This window comes from Crinia signifera, chromosome 8 (assembly GCF_055691185.1).
Source record: "Crinia signifera chromosome 8, ASM5569118v1, whole genome shotgun sequence".
Lineage (NCBI taxonomy): Eukaryota > Metazoa > Chordata > Amphibia > Anura > Myobatrachidae > Crinia > Crinia signifera.
In genome coordinates, this window is record NC_139224.1 from 104,404,280 (window position 1) to 104,428,756 (window position 24,477).

Below are 24,477 nucleotides of genomic sequence, written 5' to 3' on the forward strand. Positions count from 1 at the left end.
GACGCTAGGAATAACAATGGTCAATGTAACAACACTTAGTTATTCTACACTGTAGGTGAAGTATGTAATAACACACAAACCAACTATTTATGACTTATTGCGCAATAAGGTAAACTTCTATAGAGCTTAGAATTTTCTAACTGTGACTAAACCATTATATCAAATGTTTCTAAGTTGAACTCTTCTAGGTTGAGCTGCTAGACGCCTACTACAATAGGCGTAGAGGTAAGTTGACTGTAATTTCCTGCACTGACTCTTCCTACTTTGGTCGTTGTAACTCTGTATCTCCTACTCTGAAGATCCTGTTGGAGGCGTCCCCATGCCCAACGAAAGCCGGGTTTAGCCTCTTGTGCTTACTAAATAATTTCTCTCCTGTATGCTGCGAAGGGTTTCCCTGGCTCTAGTAGATCTGTTGTAGTTTCCTTGTGTCAGCTAGGAATGTTATAATGTCTCTTTAGGCGTCCCCTGTCTTCTTGTTAGCCGGGTTTAGCCTGATGTATATATATATAGGTATAAGTAAGCGGCACACGGTGTCAGTATTAAGACTGTCAAAACTTCACGATCTCTCACTTGTCCTTGTTAATACTTAGTCTCACTTTCCTGTCAGGAATCTACCAATACTCAACTGCACTGTGTGGAAAGCTGTAGAATAATAACTCTTGAAGCTTGCGAAATTAGATATTACTTAGGTTTTATTGAGGTAACTGCTGGTTCAAGGTGACTATGGAGGATCTTATACTGTCTCCTCTTTAATATTAATGAGATAGCTTGTGGTTTATAAAGTCACTAGCAATTACGGTGCAGCTAACATAGTTCCCTCATTGATATATAACAAAAACTGCACTGATATTTACTTTGATGGCAATATATATCACTGGTAAGCTGTTGGCCTTTGTGGTGGAAGAAGGTATAGGTGACAAGCTGTTTCTTGCAATCCCTGTCTCCCTGTACTTTGCTGTCAAAGCTGAGCTGGCTCAGTGTAGCTGGCTGGGAATGTCTCTTTCCTATTTGTATGAATAGGACACTCTGCAGCTGTCCTCACTGCTCCCTTACTACTACAGCTGGAGTACTCAACTCCCTCTGAAAACCAGCATATACTGCTGTGTCACAGTCAATCACTTCTCTAACCTCTGTGAATGCACTGGGATGTGTATCCTGTGAGGATTTGTCTAGGAAGGTGTTTGCTTATGGGGCTGGATCACAACTCACTCTTTCTCCAATACGCTGCAGGATTCTCCTCCTTTTCTGTCTCTGCTGCCGACTCCTATGATGACTGTCTGTCACTCAGGCCGCGCCTTTCACTCAGATGCCGCCCCAGACCTGCCTCTACAGCCAGTATCACCACCAAGCCGCCTCCTTCCCAGCGCCGCCGTCCGCCTCCTGTAATGGCGCCGCCCCTGTGACGATGCGGCCCGCCTCCTCAATGACGCTGCTGGCTTTCTCCCCTCCGATGCCGCCTGTCAACACCAGACACCGGAGCCGCCAGGGTCTCTCCTATACTCTCCAGCCTCCGGTAAAGCACTTCTTTTCTTTACACCAGCATCGCTGTCTGACACCGCTATGCTGCGTTGCTCTGCTGTTCTGATCTCCTCAGGCACACCGCGCGCCTTAACGGCTGTCCTTTATATCTCTCTGCTCGCGCTCCCTTTAGCCCACTCTCCGCGCGAGCATAAAAACTTTATCAAGCACCTTGTTTGAGCAGGCTCAATGGGGTCTCGCGCTGGTCGCGAGTTCCCCAACTTTATTTCTGTGTCTATCATAAGCTTCCTTCAAGTCCCCTTTTTACATCCATTTGCCAGTCTCTGGTTGGGGAGACACCAACCATACCCACAGTGGGAAGTTACAGTACATTAAATTAATAATAAATGTCTTGCTTCCAAGGAAAGTTTCTATTGCCTTCTGTGAAGGCATTTATATATGCATTTAACATGACACTTAATGTCCCCTATGGGGATGGCACCTATGACCAACCAGGCAGTATCTTATGCTAAGAAGGCTCAGTATGGCATTATATGCCCACAATCTACTATATGCATATGTACATCATAACAGTGCATCTCTACCATATATGGAGTTATTACATTTTTCCCCGGTAAATCATTGCATGTCCTCAGGCAATGGACTTTATCAATTTTAAACATCAATTTACTACATATCTACATTTCTAACATTGCAAATCATCACATGTTTTCGGAGTCAGAAAGTTTACATTTGTATCAGAAATCATGCTTTACTTTAACATTTATGTTCAGTCTCTGAATCAGAGGGATTTTACCCCTCGAGTACTTCTGACTGGCCTTCCTGGTCTTTGATCTGGTTCAATTTCCTCATAAAACAAAGCCAGTTCAGGCAGCTGAATGATTTCTGAAGCTCTATCAGCACTTGACTGGTGCGACGTTACTCTGCGAACTCCGCAAGGTGGCACAGAGCCGTTCATAAGAAGTAACAAGTCCATAGGATCACGCAAAAAGTCCTCCAAGTTCCGCTGAAGGTCCTCTGTTCCGTGTTGATCTGCTTCGGAGCAGTCTTGTTCTGTCTGAGCCTTATAGATTTTCAGGTTATTCCGATGGATCATCTTCACATCACCATTTTTCTCTCCCTCTTTCACGATTCCATATACTACAGTCTCTGTTGAAGGTAAAAGAACAACTTGGTATGGGGTACTTTCCCAGATAGGGTCCTATTTACTGTTCCGGTGTTGCTTTTTCTTCAGAACTCGGTCTCCTACTTTTAGCGGTTCTGCTCTGGCATTCTGATTATAGTCCCTTTCTTGGCGATAGTGAACTTCCCCCATTCTCCTGACAACAGCTTCGGCAGCAAGATCAATTCTTTGTTTGTGCTCCAATACCCAGTCAGTTTGGGCAGGGTTCGGAATTTCAGTAAGAGCATTGAGCTCCAAGTCCGCTGGTAGTTTGCCTTTTCGCCCAAAGAGCAAGTAGTAAGGAGTATGTCCCGTTGAAGCATGCTCAAGATTATTGTACACGTAGGTAAGTACGGGCAATAATGAAGGCCAGGTTAACCGTTGAGCTGTGGACAAGCCCCGGATCATTCCCAGTAAAGTCTGGTTCGCTCTCTCGCAAAGCCCATTGCATTGTGGGTGATAGGGCGTAGTTCTGATCTTTCTACACCCATACGTTTTGCATAGTTCTTGGAATAATTGTGCCTCGAATGCTGAACCTTGATCCGTGAGGATCTGTTCTGGAAACCCGTAGGGTCTAACAAAGTTCTTCATAAAGGCCTCTGCCATGGCTTTTGCGGTCAGATCATGGACGGGCACGGTCACCATAAATTTTGTGTAGTGATCCATCATCATTAAGGCATACTGGTAACCAGCATCACTGGGCCCCAACTTGACGTGATCCAAGGTTACTATCTCAAGTGGGAAGGTACTTTGAATGGGCTGTAATGTAGCTTTCTGTCCGGGTTGCACATGGGCCTTAACTGCACAAGCAGGACACTTTTCGATCCACTTCTCAACATAGGTATGAAGCCCTACCCAGAAGAAATTTTGGTACTCTTTACCTAGCACGGCGCCCACGATCTTGATCGTGGGCATCGTGAGGTAAAAAATCGTGTCGGTCGCGTCGTATGCGGGCTAAACATGCCCGCACGCGACGCGATGCTCACGATTTCCCATTGAAACCCATGTTAAACATGGACATCGTGTCGGTCGCGTCGCGGCCGGCTATAAATGAGCACACGATGGCCGCGACGCGATGCCCACGATTTGCCATAGGAATTAATGTTAAAAGACCCGATGGACACGATTTTAATGTTAAATGGCTCAATGGACCCGATTTTAGCATAGGAAACAATGTTAAATGGGCCTTAGAGCCCAAATAATGACCCTGAACTCTGAAATGGCCCCCCCAATTTTGTACGCCACCCCACGATCAACGTGAACCCGAAGCGTGGCGAGCGCAGCGAGCCCGCGAGGGGCGGCGGTACGCGTCCTCCGACCTTTTCATACCCCCACTATCCACGTCAGCGTGGAGTTGAGAATAGAATAGTGTGGCGAGCGCAGCGAGCCACCGAGCCCGAAGCGTGGCGAGCGCAGCGAGCCCCGCGAGGGGACGCGGATACCTTCACAGGTAAACGCGTCCCCTCGCGGGCTTCACAGGTGTCCGCGTCGCCACGGACACCTGTGAAGCCCGCGAGGGGACGCGTCTAGCTGTGAAGGTATCCGCGTCCCCTCGCGGGGCTCGCTGCGCTCGCCACGCTTCGGGCTCGGTGGCTCGCTACGCTCGCCACACTATTCTATTCTCAACTCCACGCCGATGTGGATAGTGGGGGTATGAAAAGGTCGGAGGACGCATACCGCCGCCCCTCGCGGGCTCGCTGCACTCGCCACGCTTCGGGTTCACGTTGATCGTGGGGTGGCGTAAAAAATTGGGGGGGCCATTTCTGAGTTCAGGGTAAGTATTTGGGCTCTAAGGCCCATTTAACATTGTTTCCTATGCTAAAATCGGGTCCATTGAGCCATTTAACATTAAAATCGTGTCCATCGGGTCTTTTAACATTAATTCCTATGGCAAATCGTGGGCATCGCATCGCGGCCATCGTGTGCACATTTATGGCCGGCCGCGACGCGACCGACGCGATTTCCATGTTTAACATGGGTTTCAATGGAAAATCGTGAGCATCGCGTCGGTCGCGTCGCGGGCACACATAAATGTACCCGCGATGCCCGCGATGGGCGCCGTGCTAGGTAAAGAGTACCGAAATTTTTTCTAATGGCACTCTCGGTTTTCTTGACCCCGAAATGTCCAGTTTTGTCATGGTAAGCTTGTAACACTTGAGTCCGCTGTTCCGTGGGGACAAGTATCTGGTTAAGATGATCATGGGTGCAGGGATCTATATTGCTTTTAACCAGGACTCCATTGATGAAGCTTAGTCTGTCTCGGTACCTCAGCAATTGGACCAATTCAGTCGGAAGTCTTTGCCGTTCTTCCCGGCTGGGGATTCTTTGTGAAATCAGGAAGTGTTTTAATTGTTGGAGCATAGAACATTTACTTTGCAATTCCTTCCAATTTAAATCTTGATGACTGGATGCACCCCCTTGGACTGCTGAAAGGACAACTTCTGCCCCACGGAGGACAACCGTTCGTTGTTTAATGGGCTGTGGGCCAAATAAGGGTATCTCGACATCTTCCCATGAATCTTCTGTGATAGGGTCTTTAGAGGCGGTGGATTGAATTTGCTGAAGAGTGGTTTCAACAGGTACAATTACGTTCCCCTTTTTGGGTTTATCGCCTAACACTTTTCTGATCAGTTCCTTGAAGTTTGAAAAGCTGATGGGTGCTTCTTGCCGATGTAACATTTTTAATTGTCCTTTGGTGTTCACATCATAAATTCCGTCTAGGAATTGGTTGGTTAAGGTCTCGTCTTCTTCAATTGGTTCTTTTGGGGCACACAACTTTATATCCCGGAATGCCTCTTGTAATACTACAGCATATTCTCTAAGTGTTTCATGCGGCTGTTGTTTCCTAGAATAAAACTGGGTTTTAAGTTCTGACAGAGTCTTCTCATCGAACTCCTTTGCCAACTTGTCCAATATGTCCTTTGCCGATTTCTTTTGGCTTTCCGGCCACGACTTCACTTCTCTTTTCGCAAACCCCTTCAATTGAGCCAAAAGAATCTCCACTTGTTGATCTTTATCTAATTTGTATACCTGGAACATGGTCTCAATTTGTTCCCTAAAATCGCGGAACGCATTGGTTTCAGTTGTCTTGCTGTCTCCAGTATAAGTGGGAAGCCAGGGTGCCCCAAAGTAATAGGGCATGGTTATCGATGCCGGTTTACGTATAGTAGAATTTACTGTATCCGTTGCATCTCCTTCCCTTGTAGCGTTTATTTTACTATTAGGTGAGGGGTTTATTGTTGGTAGGAACCTTTTTCCGGATGTTGACGCAGGAGTTTGTGGATTTGACATTTTTCCTTCGTCTCCTGTTCGTGGACGCCAACTGTGAAATCACTGAACGTATTTCCCAGGTAAGTATGTAGATGGTTTCTGCTTCTTCAAAGATTACACGTTAGTTTTCAAAGACTGGTTTTCTTTTATTATCCATTGAACAATGTATTAAATAGACAATATTACAGTGTAACTTTTCTCTCGCAGGAGTAATTATATGAAATACACTACCATTTCAATGCAAATTTTTATTAAACCGGAACCTGTCTGTTCTCCACTTGAATTCCTCGGTTGTTAGTCTCTCACAATAAACATAACATATTATCCTACCTTTGACGCTAGGAATAACAATGGTCAATGTAACAACACTTAGTTATTCTACACTGTAGGTGAAGTATGTAATAACACACAAACTAACTATTTATGACTTATTGCGCAATAAGGTAAACTTCTATAGAGCTTAGAATTTTCTAACTGTGACTAAACCGTTATATCAAATGTTTCTAAGTTGAACTGTTCTATTCTAGGTTGAGCTGCTAGACGCCTACTACAATAGGCGTAGAGGTAAGTTGACTGTAATTTCCTGCACTGACTCTTCCTACTTTGGTCGTTGTAACTCTGTATCTCCTACTCTGAAGATCCTGTTGGAGGCGTCCCCTGGCCCAACGAAAGCCGGGTTTAGCCTCTTGTGCTTACTAAATAATTTCTCTCCTGTATGCTGCGAAGGGTTTCCCTGGCTCTAGTAGATCTGTTGTAGTTTTCTTGTGTCAGCTAGGAATGTTATAATGTCTCTTTAGGCGTCCCCTGTCTTCTTGTTAGCCGGGTTTAGCCTGATGTATATATATATAGGTATAAGTAAGCGGCACACGGTGTCAAAACTTTACGATCTCTCACTTGTCCTTGTTAATACTTAGTCTCACTTTCCTGTCAGGAATCTACCAATACTCAACTGCACTGTGTGGAAAGCTGTAGAATAATAACTCTTGAAGCTTGCGAAATTAGATATTACTTAGGTTTTATTGAGGTAACTGCTGGTTCAAGGTGACTATGGAGGATCTTATACTGTCTCCTCTTTAATATTAATGAGATAGCTTGTGGTTTATAAAGTCACTAGCAATTACGGTGCAGCTAACATAGTTCCCTCATTGATATATAACAAAAACTGCACTGATATTTACTTTGATGGCAATATATATCACTGGTAAGCTGTTGGCCTTTGTGGTGGAAGAAGGTATAGGTGACAAGCTGTTTCTTGCAATCCCTGTCTCCCTGTACTTTGCTGTCAAAGCTGAGCTGGCTCAGTGTAGCTGGCTGGGAATGTCTCTTTCCTATTTGTATGAATAGGACACTCTGCAGCTGTCCTCACTGCTCCCTTACTACTACAGCTGGAGTACTCAACTCCCTCTGAAAACCAGCATATACTGCTGTGTCACAGTCAATCACTTCTCTAACCTCTGTGAATGCACTGGGATGTGTATCCTGTGAGGATTTGTCTAGGAAGGTGTTTGCTTATGGGGCTGGATCACAACTCACTCTTTCTCCAATACGCTGCAGGATTCTCCTCCTTTTCTGTCTCTGCTGCCGACTCCTATGATGACTGTCTGTCACTCAGGCCGCGCCTTTCACTCAGATGCCGCCCCAGACCTGCCTCTACAGCCAGTATCACCACCAAGCCGCCTCCTTCCCAGCGCCGCCGTCCGCCTCCTGTAATTTCGCCGCCCCTGTGACGATGCGGCCCGCCTCCTCAATGACGCTGCTGGCTTTCTCCCCTCCGATGCCGCCTGTCAACACCAGACACCGGAGCCGCCAGGGTCTCTCCTATACTCTCCAGCCTCCGGTAAAGCACTTCTTTTCTTTACACCAGCATCGCTGTCTGACACCGCTATGCTGCGTTGCTCTGCTGTTCTGATCTCCTCAGGCACACCGCGCGCCTTAACGGCTGTCCTTTATATCTCTCTGCTCGCGCTCCCTTTAGCCCGCTCTCCGCGCGAGCATAAAAACTTTATCAAGCACCTTGTTTGAGCAGGCTCAATGGGGTCTCGCGCTGGTCGCGAGTTCCCCAACTTTATTTCTGTGTCTATCATAAGCTTCCTTCAAGTCCCCTTTTTACATCCATTTGCCAGTCTCTGGTTGGGGAGACACCAACCATACCCACAGGGGGAAGTTACAGTACATTAAATTAATAATAAATGTCTTGCTTCCAAGGAAAGTTTCTATTGCCTTCTGTGAAGGCATTTATATATGCATTTAACATGACACTTAATGTCCCCTATGGGGATGGCACCTATGACCAACCAGGCAGTATCTTATGCTAAGAAGGCTCAGTATGGCATTATATGCCCACAATCTACTATATGCATATGTACATCATAACAGTGCATCTCTACCATATATGGAGTTATTACACCTACTATTATGTTCCTACCCCTCTCCTTCTACAGATTATATTTTCCCTATACCAATTTATCTAGTATAATTGGAAATGCTACCAAAGAAGTATATCCACATTTTAATCCTGTGTCTTTTCATAACCCCTCCCCCTTTTTCGATTTATTAATCCTTAATAATTCTTGTGGTAGATCACAGTCATCCAATTACCACTTCTACTGCATGTAATTTCCACCATTATATATGTATGAGCAATACAACAGCATGTTTACAAGGATTATTGGATATGAGATGCCCAAACTGTTTATCATTTAGCTATAGATATATGTGGAAAGCTATGCAGACTTTATCATCAGTGCCTTCCCTGAATTGAGCCTACCATGGCTTCTCCATACTACAGTTACTAGACAACCAAAACCATAATAATGCACTCACGGGAACAAAACCCAGTTGCTAAGCAACCTGATCCAGCAACAATGAATCCACTATTCCATGTGACCACATGACATAATGTTGTCCCAAATTAACATTGAGACGGGGATTCAGTTGCCTAGTAACCTGACGGCGTGTGGACAGGCCTCCTTCCACACTCTGCACGTCACGTCTTTAGAGACCCGGAAGTACTCGGGGGAGCCAGTCGAGACAGCCTGTTGGACGCGTCATCTGGACCAGACCCAGAAGGAATTTCGGTCAGTCCAGGAATGACGCGACCAACTAGACACATCAAGTATAAACCCAGGTATTAACACATGAGTCCTATACCCACGTGCGGCAGTAAAGCCATCTGCACTCATTCTTTCAAATGTATCCTCTCTATTTTGTTTTATTACCATCTTGGCCGAATTATCAACCGGAAGTGATGTATTATTTGGACCCGGAGCCCCTAGGGTCAGCAGACCTCATTAGATATACCATATATTACTGCTAATAAACTTAATAGTTTAATTCTGTCAACCTGAAAAATAATGATATATATTACAGTTCATTTGCCTCCTACTCAAACGTCATTTTATTCTTTAGTTGCATGGATTGGTTGGTCTAATTAGACTTAATTGGTCACATGACCCATGTAAATACAGGTATATAAGACCAGCCAGACCCATGCAAGGATTATCATTTGATGAAGCTACCAGGTGTAGCGAAATGCGTAAGGAAACTCCTTGCTGCATCCCTCCAACCGTTTATTCCTGGATTGCCAAACCCGGACACTTTTATTTGGATACCCTATCCTGATTTCCAACCTTGGATACAAATTCTTATTGCATTGCTACCCCAGGAGGTCGAGGACATCACTTTATTCTAGCGGCACGGTGGAAGGAGTTGGTGATTTGTGCCATCTTGGGTCACTCCTGTCCCCTTTTTCCAACACAGTGGTTCTCCCCCTGGACTCATGCTAAGAAAATAAGCTTTTCCCTTTGGACTTCCATATCCGGGACTCTCCAGTACTTCAGAGGTTGATGGTTGGTGAGGAATTGTTAGCAATTTTACTGTCTATTAACAGACCCAATTCTTATGCTATCAATTTTTATTGCTGGTAAATGTACCTTTTATTGCATAGTAGTTATTAAATATTTGTGATAGATCAACCAATTGACTATCTTTTTACCCTAATTACAGCGCTGCTCATCCCTTTTTTTTTTTGTCTGTGTGTATGGGTAGAGTTAGGCTGCAGGGAGTGTGTGTATGGGTTGAGTTAGGCTGCGGATAGTGTATGTATGGTTAGATTTAGGCTGCGGGAGTGTGTGTATGGGTTGAGTTAGGCTGCGGGAGTGTGCGTATGGGTAGAGTTAGGCTGCAGAAGTGTGTGTATGGTTAGATTTAGGCTGCGGGAGTGTGTGTATGGGTAGAGTTAGGCTGCGGGAGTGTGTGTATGGGTAGAGTTAGGCTGCGGGATGGTGTGTATGGTTAGAGTTATCCTTCGGGAGTGTGTGTATGGGTTGAGTTAGGCTGCGGGGAGTGTATGTATAGGTAGAGTTAGGCTGCGGGAGTGTGTGTATGGTTAGATTTAGGCTGTGGGAGTCTGTGTATGGGTAGTTAGCACTGGCTTTACTTGCAAGCAATAGTCACGCGCAGGACTGTGTATCACCATCGCTGCAGAGCATACACATTTAGCATTCTGTGCCTCATTTCTAATTGATCTTGCCAGATCGCTTAGAAATGGGGCTGAAATCACACCATGTGTATGATCATTTAGGCTGCAGGGGTGTGTGTATGGGTAGAGTTAAGATGTGTATAGGTAGACTCCAGTGTAGTGTAGTGTACTTACTGTACCTGGCTTAAGGTTCATCATGTGATGCTCCAATCTGTCCTCAATGCTGCAGCCAGGCTTATCTTCCTCTCCCGCCGCTCTAATTCTGCCACTCCCCTTCAACAAAATCTGCACTGGCTTCCATTCCCCTACAGAATCCTCTTCAAACACCTCACACTCACATACAGGGCCATCTCTAATTCCATTGCTCCATATGTCTCTAACCTCATCTCCATTCATACACCCTCCAGCCCTCTACGGTCGGCTGACGACTGTCGTCTCTCCTCCACCCTGATCACTGCTTCCCATGCTAGAGTACAGGACTTTGCCCGTGCTGCACCCATTCAGTGGAACGCACTCCCTCGCTCCATTAGACTATCCCTGACCTTCCAAAGCTTCAAACGGGCACTGAAAACTCACCTATTCATCAAAGCATACCCTTCAACTGCATAAACCAGCTGGTTCTCCGACTCCTTGCCTTTTTACATCCTGCTATCTAACCACCACCCACTCGCGTGCACCTCTTGTAATCTGTCTGTCTCCCCTTCCTACTAGATTGTAAGCTCCTCTGAGCAGGGCCCTCTTCCCTCCTGTTGTCAAAGCCCACTTCTCTTCACATGTCACTCACAGCTCTCCTATACTCCAACACTCAGTGACCATCTTCGTCTGCATACTCATCTCCATCATTGGCATCTAGCCTCTAGTTGTATGTTGATTGAGTCCTCACTACTTACATTTAAGCTGTAATGTGTATTGATCTGTGGCGCTCTTTATTTGTACTGTATTTTTGTTATTTATTCAATGTTATGCCAAGCTTTGTCTCCCTGTATTGTTCCTTTGTACGGCGCTGCGAAACACTTGTGGCGCCTTATAAATAAAATTATAATAATAATAATCATGTGGTCTGGAGTTCACTCCGTCGCTGACCCAATGTACTTCCAGTCCTTTTAGCAGCTGCGCTACTCTATCACATTGCCCCGTTTAAGCACACACTTTTCCAGGCGGACAACACAGCAAACACAGACACGCCGGCGGAAGTCAAGGAAGGCCGGAGACAAATCACAGTGAACTCAGTGAGCTGGGTACTTCTGCTTATCGACTCACACACACACACTGTATATGCACACCCTCACACACACACACACACACACACACACACACACACTGTATATGCACCCCCCCACACACACACACACATACAGTATATAATATGCACACCCTTCCACACACATACATACTGTATATGCACACATCCCCCCCACACACACATATTGTATATGCACACCCCACATACTGTATATGCACACCCCACATGCATACTGTATATGCACACACACACACACACATACTGTATAGGCACACCCTCTATCGCCCCACACATATTGTATATGCACACCCTCACTACACACATACTGTATATGCACACCCACCACATACTGTATATGCACACCCCCACACACACAGTGTATATACACACATAATGGGTGAGGGGCATTACATGTGTGGCAAAAAGTGTAATTGTCATTATGATATGTGGCATAAGCAGAGTGTGTCTTAGGGGCTTACCTGGTGCAGTGTTCCCAGGGACTATACCTGTCGCAGAGTATCTAAGGGGCTCTAGCTGGCAGTGTGCATAATGGACACTATGCCCCTTCCCCACAAATAAATGCCCTAAATTTGTGTCTGTTTTGTTTTCACAGAGAAAATATAATGATTGGGTCAAGCATTTCTATATGCTTTTCTATGTGAAAGATAATATGTAAATGCTTGGGTTTAATAAAACCAAATGATCTCCCAAATGAATGTCCATGTAAGAACAGGTATTGTGGGTGTCCATGGACCTGACTGGATTCCTTGTAACTGCTTCTGCTTGTGTGAGATAAAGATGGTCCTGACTCACAATCAGGATAGGCTCCAAAAATAAGCAGGTGGTGGTGTTCCAGAATGAAGTTTCCAGTTAGAATAATGTGCGACAAAAATGGGGATCCAAGGTGGAGGTTGATAAAGGGGAGCTGCTCCAAGTGGGATATCAAATAAAGGTCCAATGTCCAGGAGAGTGTGGCCTGACTTTTTCAAAGGTGATCCACAGATCTCAGCATACAGGGCCTTAATGCAGTTCTACAACAAACCAATAGCAAAATAAACATGTTCTGTAAAAAGAAAAAGCCATTACAAAAATAAGACAAAACTCCATATGTTATATTTACTGTTATGAAAGACTTTATTAGTGATATTCACTTATCAACTACTGAAATTACAACTTGGCATTGACATGGATGGCAATGAATGGGTCTGCAGCTGAACTGCTGATTGTGAAACGAGCTGAGCCAGTGCTGCCTACAGATATCTGTGTGCCAGTACAACGTGTGCCTTCTTTCTGCCCAGAGATGACATCACAGTATGTGCCAGCAGGAAGTCCAGTGTTCAATGTGACATCCATGTTTCTGAAACATTAATGAGACATTGATGAGTCTTGTAGTCTTATAATAGTTTGAAAAAAAAACAGCATTAAACTACATACTGTTATGTAATCAGATCAGTAGAATGAAAAAAAAAATATGTACAAGAAAACCTTCTGCAATAAAGATCTTCGGGGTTACAGGAAACATTGAATTCATGTATAAACAATGGGCCTCCAGGTCAATGCTAATCCATAAGGAGATGGGTAGTTCTTTGACTTTTCTTCTTGCAGCCCAGATTAAATGTGGCAATTATCAAGATCATCAAATTGAAGTTATATTAAGGACTGAAGATTTAGTCCTTAAGGACTATAATAAGAATTGAATAATAGCATTTTGACTTGCATCTGAAGGTAGCAGTATAATTAAATGTAGTCTTAGGAAAAGCTGGAGAGTATAGTGGTCTAAAGAATTGTGTACATTCATGCTAGAAAACTATTCATTAAATTATTGCAGAGATATTGATCATGTTCTAACATGCAGGTACATATTGAGCAGTGACATCACTCACGAGGTCTCATTATTGAAGATGATATATCCTCTATTTCCACGGCCAAAAGCAATTTGGTTTCCTCCATTATCCCACCAGTTTGTGAGTCCTTGGCCATTAACTGTGTTACGAAAGATGACCATGTTTCTAAGAACAAAAAGAACATTCTTGCTACAATCCATATACCACAAAATAAATAAATGTTTAAATCTATAAATTCAATAAGCGCAATATGGTGCACAGCTCAATAGGTCAATACGTTATATACACTTAAGCACTCACTTAATCTGGCGCCATCTGTGTTCACAGACCCAGTCATTGCCACACGTAGAATCTGCATTAATTGTCACTGGTTTAGTTGACATATCAGAATTGGTAGGTGGCCCAATCCAGTCATTAATATCCTATAGAGCAGAGGTTAGAAACAATTGACCACGAAATGTACAAGATTTTTTAAATGCACGTCTTTAACTATACTTTGGTCACTATTTCCTAGGCAAGGGGTGGTAAGTGGTAACTTGTTTCAGATTGTACTAAGAAGTGATATTCAGCTGCATTTTCCTGCCTTTTTTAAAAAAGCTGCCCTGTGTGCAGTGAAACACGTCAAATCTAAAGGTTATATGAGACTGTGGAGCCTGTTTTCTGCTGCCCATCTACTGATTGACTTGCTACAGCCATACACTGACCACAAACATGGTCATGCTTAACCAGCAACTGCAGAGTCAGATGGGGCCTAAACATCGCTGCCCACCCGCTGACTGACCAGCCATGGCCTCTCTCTGACCATGGATACAGTTGCACTAAAAAAGCCATCACTGCACCAGATGGTTCATGGCTACACTAAAGGACGAGTGCGGATGACTACTGCACGGACTCCCCGTGGTCTACCTCCAGGATACCCCCCATATAATGGAACCCAGTGTGACTGAGCCCTGATACCTAGAATTACCACGCATTAATACAGCTGTACAGAACAACCTATGCATTGACTGTATTATAACCAGGACACCAAGGATCTGGAGCAAAGCAAATGAGGCTTTAAATCATCATCTAGATTTTTGTGTGCTCAAAGAAAAACCAGCACGGTTATTGCAACCAAAACTAATTTCTAAATCATTTTACATTATACACATGGTCTCCTTTCATAAAATACTTATTCAGCTAATCAATTGTGAGTATGGGCCTTATTCTGGTTTACTCTCAGAGGCAAATTCCTTCTCAAATGGAAAAAAACATGGGCACTGCAAGTGGGGCAAATGTAATTTGTGCAGAGAATTAGATTTGGTGGGGTTTTACTTCAAAGTGAGATCTATACTGCAGTGTAAGAATAAAGCAGCCAGTATTTTCCCTGCACAGAAACAAAATAACTCACCCAAATCTAATTCTCTCTGCACATGTTACATCTGCCCCACCTGCAGTGCACATGGTTTTGTCCATTTGAGAAGGAATTTGCCTCTGAGAGTAAACCCGAATAAGGCCCTTACTACAGATGGAGCCGGGCTCCCTCTTGCTGGCGAATCGCCAGAACGTCACCGCTGGTGATCCGCCAACAGCACGGCGATCCGCCAGCAGCCCGGCGTCCATCTGCGCGTCTCTGTTTCCGGGCGGCGGGGCGACGGGAATCCTGTCCGTCTCCGCTTCAGGGAGACGGACAGGGGGTGCGGGGAGGCGGTGGGGACCCCGGGTGACAGCCGACAAGCCGATGGGGATCCGGGGAAGCCGTCAGAAGGGGACCAGTGCGCATCTCGTGCGTGCGCGTCCCCTTTCGCATATACAGATGGCGGGTGGTGAGGGATGGCAGCTAGTGTCGCCATCCCCTGCAAAGAAGAGACCCGCTCCATCTGTATATGAGGAGTAATTACTCCTCTCAGTGCGTGCCATATATCCAACAACCAGTAGTTGTGGATGTTTATGCATATTGATGTTATGTTATTTTTTATTTAACCTCCAGGAGTATTGGGTGTGTTTTTATGTATATTTTTATGCATAATTTTACTGTTTTATTTGTATTATTGCCAGGGCAAGGCACCGGAGCGCCCCAGGTGCCGGGGTACCTGTTGTGCCGTCTGGGGAGCGGGCAGGGAGGTCCAGGCTGGCGTCTGACAGGAGCGCTTTTGTTTTGAAAACACTGGCCGCACAGCGCACGCTGATTGGCTGAATCTCAGCCAATCAGCGTGTGCCGTGCGGCCAGTGTTTTCAAAACGCGCCAAGGACACCACTGCAGGCTTCTGTCAGAAGCTGGCATGGACCCCTTTGCACGGGGGGCGAGGGGCGAACTGCCGCCCTCCAGTGGCTGGCGCCCTAGGCAAATGCCTAGACCTGCCTAGTGGTGGCACCGGCCCTGATTATTGCGTAATAAATTCATTTTTTCAAATCATATTGTGTATGTGTTTTCAAGCGCCACATAGAAGTATTCTATATTCAGCTGGGTTGATTGGATATCAAAGCAAATTAAATCATTTATTTACCTTTCCATTCACAAAGTTTCTATTCCAGCGATAACTTGACATTACACGTGTTTGTCCATAGGGATGTGCCAACATAAAGCCAACTGCCATTTTGTACAAACTGCAGAAATATGACATAGTAAGTACTACAAACAACAAAATCAACAGTGAGTTATTTGTTTAGAGAGTCAACTTACCGAGCATCAAAAAAGGTGAGGATGGAGGCTCCTCCAGCACCATGACCTCTTTGGTTATCATGGTTGTCTATAAACACCAAGGCTCTATTACTTTGCATGAATCCCCAGCCTTCTCCCCAGTTCCTGAATGATAAGAAAGTTATAAAATATTGTTACATAAAATGTTGAATGCTGTACATGATCAAACTATTACAATGTACCCTGGACTTACTTTAGGTATGACATCTTCTCTCCATTCCACTTGCGAATTACATTTGCAAGTTTGGCTCCATATTTAAATTCTGTTACACATCCATTTCCAAAATACTGGCTAGAAGTAATGGGTTCTCCACCAAGATCAATCACCTGTCAAAAAAATACATCTTTTGTTGTTTGACCCATTGAACACTTTTTTTTTCACTCCTGTCCTAAACCTAGTCTGTTACTTTTCAGGTTGGTCACTGTCCAACATAATTTTCAGTAATATACCCATAATGTCCAAAAACAGTTTTTCATAGAAATTGCAAGCAATTAAATAGAAGGAAGTTTTGTTTTTGTTTTTCAATAAATACAAAAAATACATTGCATTTATATTTTCCTAGTTTGAATCAAATGAGTAGAAATAACATGGTAGCCAAGCTAGGTGTAGATTTACTAAAGTTTATAAAAATGAAAGCTTCATCAGATTCCCACTATTGCATTCTAGGGAATGATAGATAGAATCCGATTGGTTGACTCTTTTTCAAAAGACAAATCTGCATAGTTGAAAACAACTGTTAGATTGTGGAATATGCATCAGTTTTTGTCAATCTGCAGCAGCATTGAATAGGTGTGTACCATATTTCTGTCTAAATTATAGGCTCACATTGAATACCCCTCCTTGTTAGAATTAGTTTCTTTAGATAAAGAACTGTAAATAAAACAATACATATTTATTAACTTTAACTTTTTATATAATACTGTTAAATAAGTTAATGTTGTATCGCTGGAACTTTATGACTTTGTAATGTAGCCTGTGCCCTGCAAAATTTTGTAGTGACTTCACTTATTTCTACCCATGTAAGTATTACTGTAGGAATCATGTAATTTTATGATTACATTTTATATATATTTTTCTTTTTTCATTACTAAAGTATGTACAAATAAATGTAAAAAAATCCTAAATTCATGTACAGTATTTATCATTTAGTGTGCCACTTCTTACCTCCTGGAAGATATACGGACGAGATCCACTAGCGAACCACTTAGTGTTCAGGTTGTTCAGTCTGTTGACAATAGCCAGGATGTCCCCAGGCCACATGTGCTTCGCAGCATCAAGTCTGAATCCTGCCACTCCAATACTAATGAGATTGTTCAAATAGTCAGCAATCTTTCCACGCACATAATCCTTCTCCAATGCCAGGTCCAGGAGACTCAACAGACGGCAGTTTCTCACCTATAGGATAGCAATGTTCTTCATAAGGCCAGTTCTATTAAATTATTTCACTATTACAAGAAAATCATTAACTATTAAATTTCATGAGCCAGGAAATATATTTTTCAGTAATACATTGAACTAGTTGGCCCATGCGAAAATTTTGCATGCAAATAAAATCCGATTAATTTTACAGCGAGGTTGGTGGTTTGTAGTAGGATGAAAGAAGAACCATTTCATTGTAGCTATTTCAAATGGATAATCTTAGTCATGTCATATCGACACATCCAAAGAAAGAACTCTAGAGCCAAAAATCAATTTTAAACAAAAAATAGAATGTGAAATTCTAAATTAACAATTCACCAGAAGCAGAGAACTTAATCTTTAAAATGGTACATTATTTATTAATTTTGGTTAAGTTTGTAGGGAGAAAAATGGATCATCACCAAAAATCCCCTTAATATATATGATAGTTATCAAAATAACAATCAACACCTTCCACCTTGATTATCATTTACAGCACCCGCTTATGGATCCTATTTATCAGTTGAACTGACACAAGTGCTCCACCCCTTCAAAGGTTCAACTGACCAGGTACTGACATTCTCCAAATCACCTTTTCATAGCTTCACTGTTCCACAGCTTCATTATCTACCCCTATCCAGATTCCTGGACTCAACCCACTGTTCTGTACTCCCTACCAAGACCTCCAAGTTAAGTGTGGCACTCACACAATGGGCCTATGGTCCCTTTCTGTTCATGCTCCATTTCGGCAACCATTACAAGAACAATGTTTCTGGTTCACAACATTTTATTTTCTCCTTTTGCGGAAAGTCATATTTGTAAAATTTGAAATCAGCACGTTGACCATACTAATTCTATATGTTGATGTTATGTCACTCCTGTTTTGTGTGCAAATGTTTCCCCACCCACATCTCTCGCCCTATGTTTTCCAAAGATTAAAATATGTGATACATGACCATTCCACTACTTCACTGCTCATATGGCTCCAACATCCAGACACATATGACTGAATTAAAATTTTTATTTTTTAACATGGGTGGATTCCATTCTCCGGCCAAGTGCCATTAGGTACAGTATTATTGTACATTCAGAAACAGTCCTTAGATCTAATTTGTCTCCAAGAAACACACCCGATACCCCCCAAAAGTGTTAAAATTACAATTGTTAAAGGAGAAACTACGGGCCTCAGCACCCTAAACATTAAATTGAGGGGAATCATCATATTAGTATCCAAATCCCTACTTATTGAAGTTCCCTCTGTCCAAGCTAACCCATAGGGTCATTACTTAGTGGTCTCAGTTTGTATTGCAAACAAGCCCTATGTCATATGTACAATATATGCTTCAAATGTTTACTCCAAGTTATTTTTCAAATTGCTTATCAAAATACTAACCCCGCATATTGATTCCTCTATGATTTTAATCTTACATCCCATACCACTTTAGATAGATCATTGTATCCCCCCCCCCAAGACCAGGAGTAACCTCAAGATAGGTATACCCTTCCTATTGAATACCCTTCAACTACTAGATGTGAGGAGAGCTCTTTACTCTATACAATGTGAATACACATGTCTTTCGGACGCACGCTACATAATATACCCACTCATTGATTATATGTGTGTGTCCACCAATCTCTTTCCCCAAGTAAAAGGAGCCACAATACACTCCATTCTCCTCTCAAACCATGCCCTTATTCAAATTTCCTTACAGACCTCTAAATGTTATAAAACATGGAGATTTCCTTCATATCTTGCACTATCCACACCATTTCACACACATTTAACTAAGACCTGCAATGACTTCTACAACCACCACACTGAATACCTAGCGACCAACTCCACACTAAACATCATATGAAAAACTTCAAAGAAAGCAAATATCTCAATCTTATAGATCTCTTCAGGAATCCTTGTTTGTAGAATGGTAAACCTCCTGCGCCTTCAGTGTTTGTACACTGAAGGCACAGGAGCTTTACCATTCTACAAACATTTCTTATAGTTCTATGAAAAATAGGCCATCTTGAAAACTCCTGCAACCACTGTATATATTCTGGAGTGTTTTTATTGTTCACTGGACACTTGTTTGTTTGTTTACTTGCATATTTATTGTAGAAATTATTGGTACTCACAAAGTACATTGCACACTGTAAGTATATATATTTATATATATTATACAAAGTATAAGATAATATATTAATTTACCACAATTAAATTGTGGGGCATTGGACCTCCATGATAGGTTTATATATGCTATTACAGTATTGCGCTATTGGCCGCCTGCCAGCCTAGCGGCTCCTGATTAGCTGCTATGTGGCCAATAGCACTATCTGGGGGAGGAGCCACAGAATGTAAACAGATTGCGGCTTCTCCTCAATCAATATAGGGATCCCCGTACCAGCGTTTTTCAGTTTTGCCAAGTACAATGATGCCTACTTGGACCGTAGAGGACTCAATCTATGCCAGAGGACCCTGGTATGTATGGATGTGGTTATCCAAGTCCCAGCAAGCCTGGTCCGCATACTGGGACTTGGATAACCACATCCATACATTCCAGGGTCCTCTGGCATAGATTGAGTCCTCTACGGTCCAAGTAGGCATCATTGTACTTGGCAAAACTGAAAAACGCTGGTATGGGGATCCCTACACTTCACAGCAGAACCTAATAGTTTACTTCTATTTTTTTACACATTAATCACCAAAGTGGCCACCGCCCAGGGCCACCGGGGCGAGCCCCAGGCTTTAGCTTGGGCAGGTAAATTCTGAAGGGGGGACCCAGGCTGACCGGTCAGGGGGCTAATGCTTTGGTCGGGGGGACTTGTATAAAAAGTCTCCCCCAGGCTGTGGCATTACCCTGGTGGCTGGTTGGGCCTGGTGCTGGTTCCCAACTCATTTTGTCCTCTGTATTTTGGAAAACAGGACCAGCCCTTGGGCCTGGTGCTATGTTTTAGTGTTTATGTTGACTGTGTTAACATTCCAGTTAAAAAAAATTCTACTTTTTCAATGTCGACCTTACCCATGTCGACCTAATGACCCTGTCAACCTTACCCATGTCGACCTAATGACCGTGTCGACCTAAAGTCATGTCAAACTTGCTGCATGTCCTTAACTCATGTCGACCTAAACATATGTTGACCTATTGGTGTCGACCTAATGCTTGTCGACCATAATGCTGGTGACCTAATGACCCATACCCGTAAATAACATACATTCCAGCTGGGGTAAGGTCCAAAGTGGAGTCCCGCGAGGTTCAATATTGGGAACCACCTTATTTAATATGCATCATAGATGAAACATGGGGTAATAGTGCACACTGCTCAAGTGCAGCAGCAAAAGCAAACAGGATACTGGCATGCATTAAAAGGAGAATGGATTCAAGGGATGCCAATGTGATAGTGCCTCTTTACAAGGTGTTGGTGAGACCACACTTGGAATACTGTGTTCAGTTCTGGGCACCGCACCTTAAAAAGGACATAAATGAATTGAAACAGGCACAAAGAAGGGCGATTAAGATAGAAAAAGATTTTGAATCACTAGAATACAAAGATACAGTAGGTTAACCAGGCTGAATATGTTTTCACTGGAGAAACGGAGATGTACAATGTTAGAGAAGTGCTAAGGAAGAGGGGGTGGGTGGGTACAGTGGATAGAAAGTGAAGTGAAAGAAAAATAGATACATAAAATAAAAATAAATCAAATAAAATAAAAATACATTTTTACAAGCGCAAGGTAAAAGCTGGCAGGTGATGTCACTCGTGAAAACCTCCGGAGTCCCGCTGGAAACTTACAAAGCTGCATCTTGCGGCATAACATACATAGTGCAGGGTAAGCCAGCCTAACTCTCCTTAAACACCTGGACTGCTTCTACAACTCCAATAAGGAGTGTAAACATTAGTTTGGTCTATTTTATTTAATATTTATTTTATTTATTATTTATATTTATTTTATTTTTTTATTTATTTATATTTTTATTTTATTTATTTTAATTTTATTTATCTATTTTTCTTTCACTCCACTTTCTATCCACTGTACCCACCCACCCCCTCTTCCTTAGCGCTTGTCTAACATTGTACATCTCCCATCTATATAACATCAAGCTGCTTGAACTCTCCCTTAGCGCAAATCCTTCTAAAAGGAATTTATTCCTTTTCTCCACACTGGAGAAACGGAGTTTGAGAGGTGATATTAGTATATTCAAAGACAGGATTGGACATTATATGGAACTGAGAGATGATTTGTTCATTAACAGGCCTATACTTAGGACATGCAGGCATGTACTGAGGTTAGAGGAAAATCAATTCCGTACTGAATTAAGAAGAGGATTCTTCACCATTAGAGAAGTAAAATTCTGGAACTCATTGCCGGTGGGGGGTTTACAGCAACTACTGTTAATGAATTTAAATCAAAACTGGATACATTTATGGCCACTAGGGGAATCATATCTTATTCAAGTCAGTAGTTACAAGTCAGATAGGATGAACTCGATGGACTAACGTCTTTTTTCAGCCTAAATTACTATGTTACTATGTATATGCACACCCTTTTTGGCCATATGGGAAATCCCCAATTTTCCTCCCTCTCTACTCATCTCATCTTACACTGATTGGTGTCCCAGTATCCCCTTCCCCATGTTCAAACTGATTGGTGTCATAAGGGCTTAGATCTAGCCACGAAACTATTCACCCCAGACAGCTATACAGTATATTCCCTTTTATGTACCTCCAAGCACGACACTATATAACCCCTCTAATCCCATCCATTTTCTCACTTACTCAACCTGACCCCCTTGCTTTGACATTCACGATCCTCTATCACCACAGATATAAAACTTATTATATATAAGACATATTACTTAATTAACAGATACTCCTCTACAATCCCTAAGTCAATCCTGGTCAGTAGTTATCCCAGATATCTCATCTCCACAAATCTTATTCTCAAATTATATTAAAACTTAATTTTAAAAAAATACTACAAAATACTACAAAAAGTAAAAATACTACAATCCTCTGACTTACAAGAGGCAGACTTTAAGAAGATTTACCGTCTTTATATAACACTGGCACAAAGTAAATATATGTCCCCTGAGGCTACCCGAGAATGTTGTAAATGTAAAATGATCAACGCGAAATTTCTCTACTGTTTTTGGTCCTGTTCCAAAATGTTAAAGTTCTGGTGCAAGGTGATCCACTATACCAATACCCTCCTCTCCGTCAAATTACACCCAGACCCCCTATCATGTCTGTGTATCAACTTCAAGAATTGGTCTCTACCTCCCTCCCCCATGTATCATACCACCTTACTGCCAATTATACTAACCCTAGCAAAAAAACTGATCCTTATACATTGGACAGCATCAATAGCTTCATCACGATGTGAACTGAAAACTGAATCATTTAACTGTGATGCTTGGACTTCATTCTACCATGGGGACCTTTCTCCTTAAATGAGGAGGAGTTTATATCAATTATTTAGAACAATCTCAATACTCCCTGGTTATGTCTTCACTAAAGTCGGACGAATATCTTCTTTTCTAGATACCATACCGATCAGATCTTATGGGTATGGCTCTTTGGATGTGATAAAGTGTTAGTATGTTCATGAGTATCTTAGTTGCATTACTTATCTTCCAATACACTTACATCTAACTGTTGCGTAACATAGTCTTTCTAGAATACCTTATTAGGCTTAAGGTGCCCATACACGGTCCGTTTAGCGGATCCGTTCGGCACTTAATTCGCACGCATCGCATCGGATCGCATCCCTAGTGCATGCCTTGTGCATGCACTGTGATCCGATGCGATGTGTACCTAGTACAAAAAGTATGTGCAGCACATACTTTTTGTACCGTACTATGTGATGCGCGGGAGCGCGCATCGCATAGTACTAAATGGAGCCGGCAAAAACGGACCGTGTATGGGCTGCATTATTATTATGAAGAATCCATATATGATGCGGTGTATGCAACCAATGCATAGAATGTCATAATAAAATGTATTGCATGTACTCTCAATACACCTTTATGTGTTTCACCCACCCCCTCCTGCCTTACGTATGTCACCCCCCAGTCTGCATGTTCAGTATATTTTTCGCATAGTAGGCATTTCACATTATGGGCCAGATGTATCAAGCTTCAAAAGTGGTAAATTGGAGAGTGATAATCAATCAGCCAATCAGCTGCTACCTGTCATTTTTCAAACCCAGTCTGTGACATGGCAGGTAGGAGCTGATTGGCTGGTTGTTTATCACTCTACATGTTATCACTTTTTGAAGCTTGGTACATCTGGCCCTTTATGTTTGTTTATTTGTTACATTTTTTCCTTACATAATGGGGGAAATTTACTAAGATGTGTATTCTACTTCTCATGTGATGTTACTGTGGGCAACCAATCAGATCCTTTCTACTATCTTCGAGAGGATGCTAAATAAATAAGAAGTAAATTCTGATTGGTTTCCCATAGCAACATCACATGTGAAGTAGAAAACACATCTTAGTAAATTTCCCCCAGTCTGCGGAGACTGACTGATGCTATATTAATCTCACTCTTGCCTGTATTACTATTCCAACTGTAATGTATACTTAAATTGACAAAAATAATAAAAGCATTGTGAATTAATAAAAAAGGATTCATTTACAGCTTCCTCCTTAATTTTAAAGTTAAGGAACTCACCTGATTAATGTCATTGTAGTTCTCAATGTTTTTACTTCCAGTGTAACACTTGCCATCATTAAAATCCAGATTGGAGTATGGTACAGCAGGGAAACTTTGGGTACCAGTATTGAAGCTGGTTCCACATGTAGCTCTGTTGCTTGGATCACCTCCAGCTCCACACATGTGGTTGATGATAGCATCAACATAGATGTTTACCTAAAGTGGGTTATACCAGATCAACAGGTTAATGATCCTGACACTTATTATTT

At 42.6% G+C, this 24,477-nt stretch overlaps 1 protein-coding gene across 2 annotated transcripts in view; it reads right to left on the reverse strand.

Annotated features, from left to right (window-relative positions):
• Positions 1-12,744: 12,744 nt before the first annotated feature.
• The window catches only part of LOC146026330 (pancreatic alpha-amylase-like), a 36,757-nt gene continuing 25,024 nt past the window's right edge, over positions 12,745-24,477 (reverse strand). For both annotated transcript variants that reach the window (XM_083156918.1, XM_083156919.1), the window contains exons 3-10: positions 24,227-24,424; positions 17,324-17,554; positions 16,352-16,485; positions 16,141-16,263; positions 15,965-16,064; positions 13,779-13,900; positions 13,518-13,643; positions 12,745-12,991 (exon numbers count right to left, since the gene is read on the reverse strand). In XM_083156918.1, the coding sequence (XP_083013044.1) occupies positions 12,802-12,991; positions 13,518-13,643; positions 13,779-13,900; positions 15,965-16,064; positions 16,141-16,263; positions 16,352-16,485; positions 17,324-17,554; positions 24,227-24,424 (1,224 nt within the window). In that variant the 3' untranslated portion in view covers positions 12,745-12,801. The remainder of the gene's footprint in view (positions 12,992-13,517; positions 13,644-13,778; positions 13,901-15,964; positions 16,065-16,140; positions 16,264-16,351; positions 16,486-17,323; positions 17,555-24,226; positions 24,425-24,477) is intronic.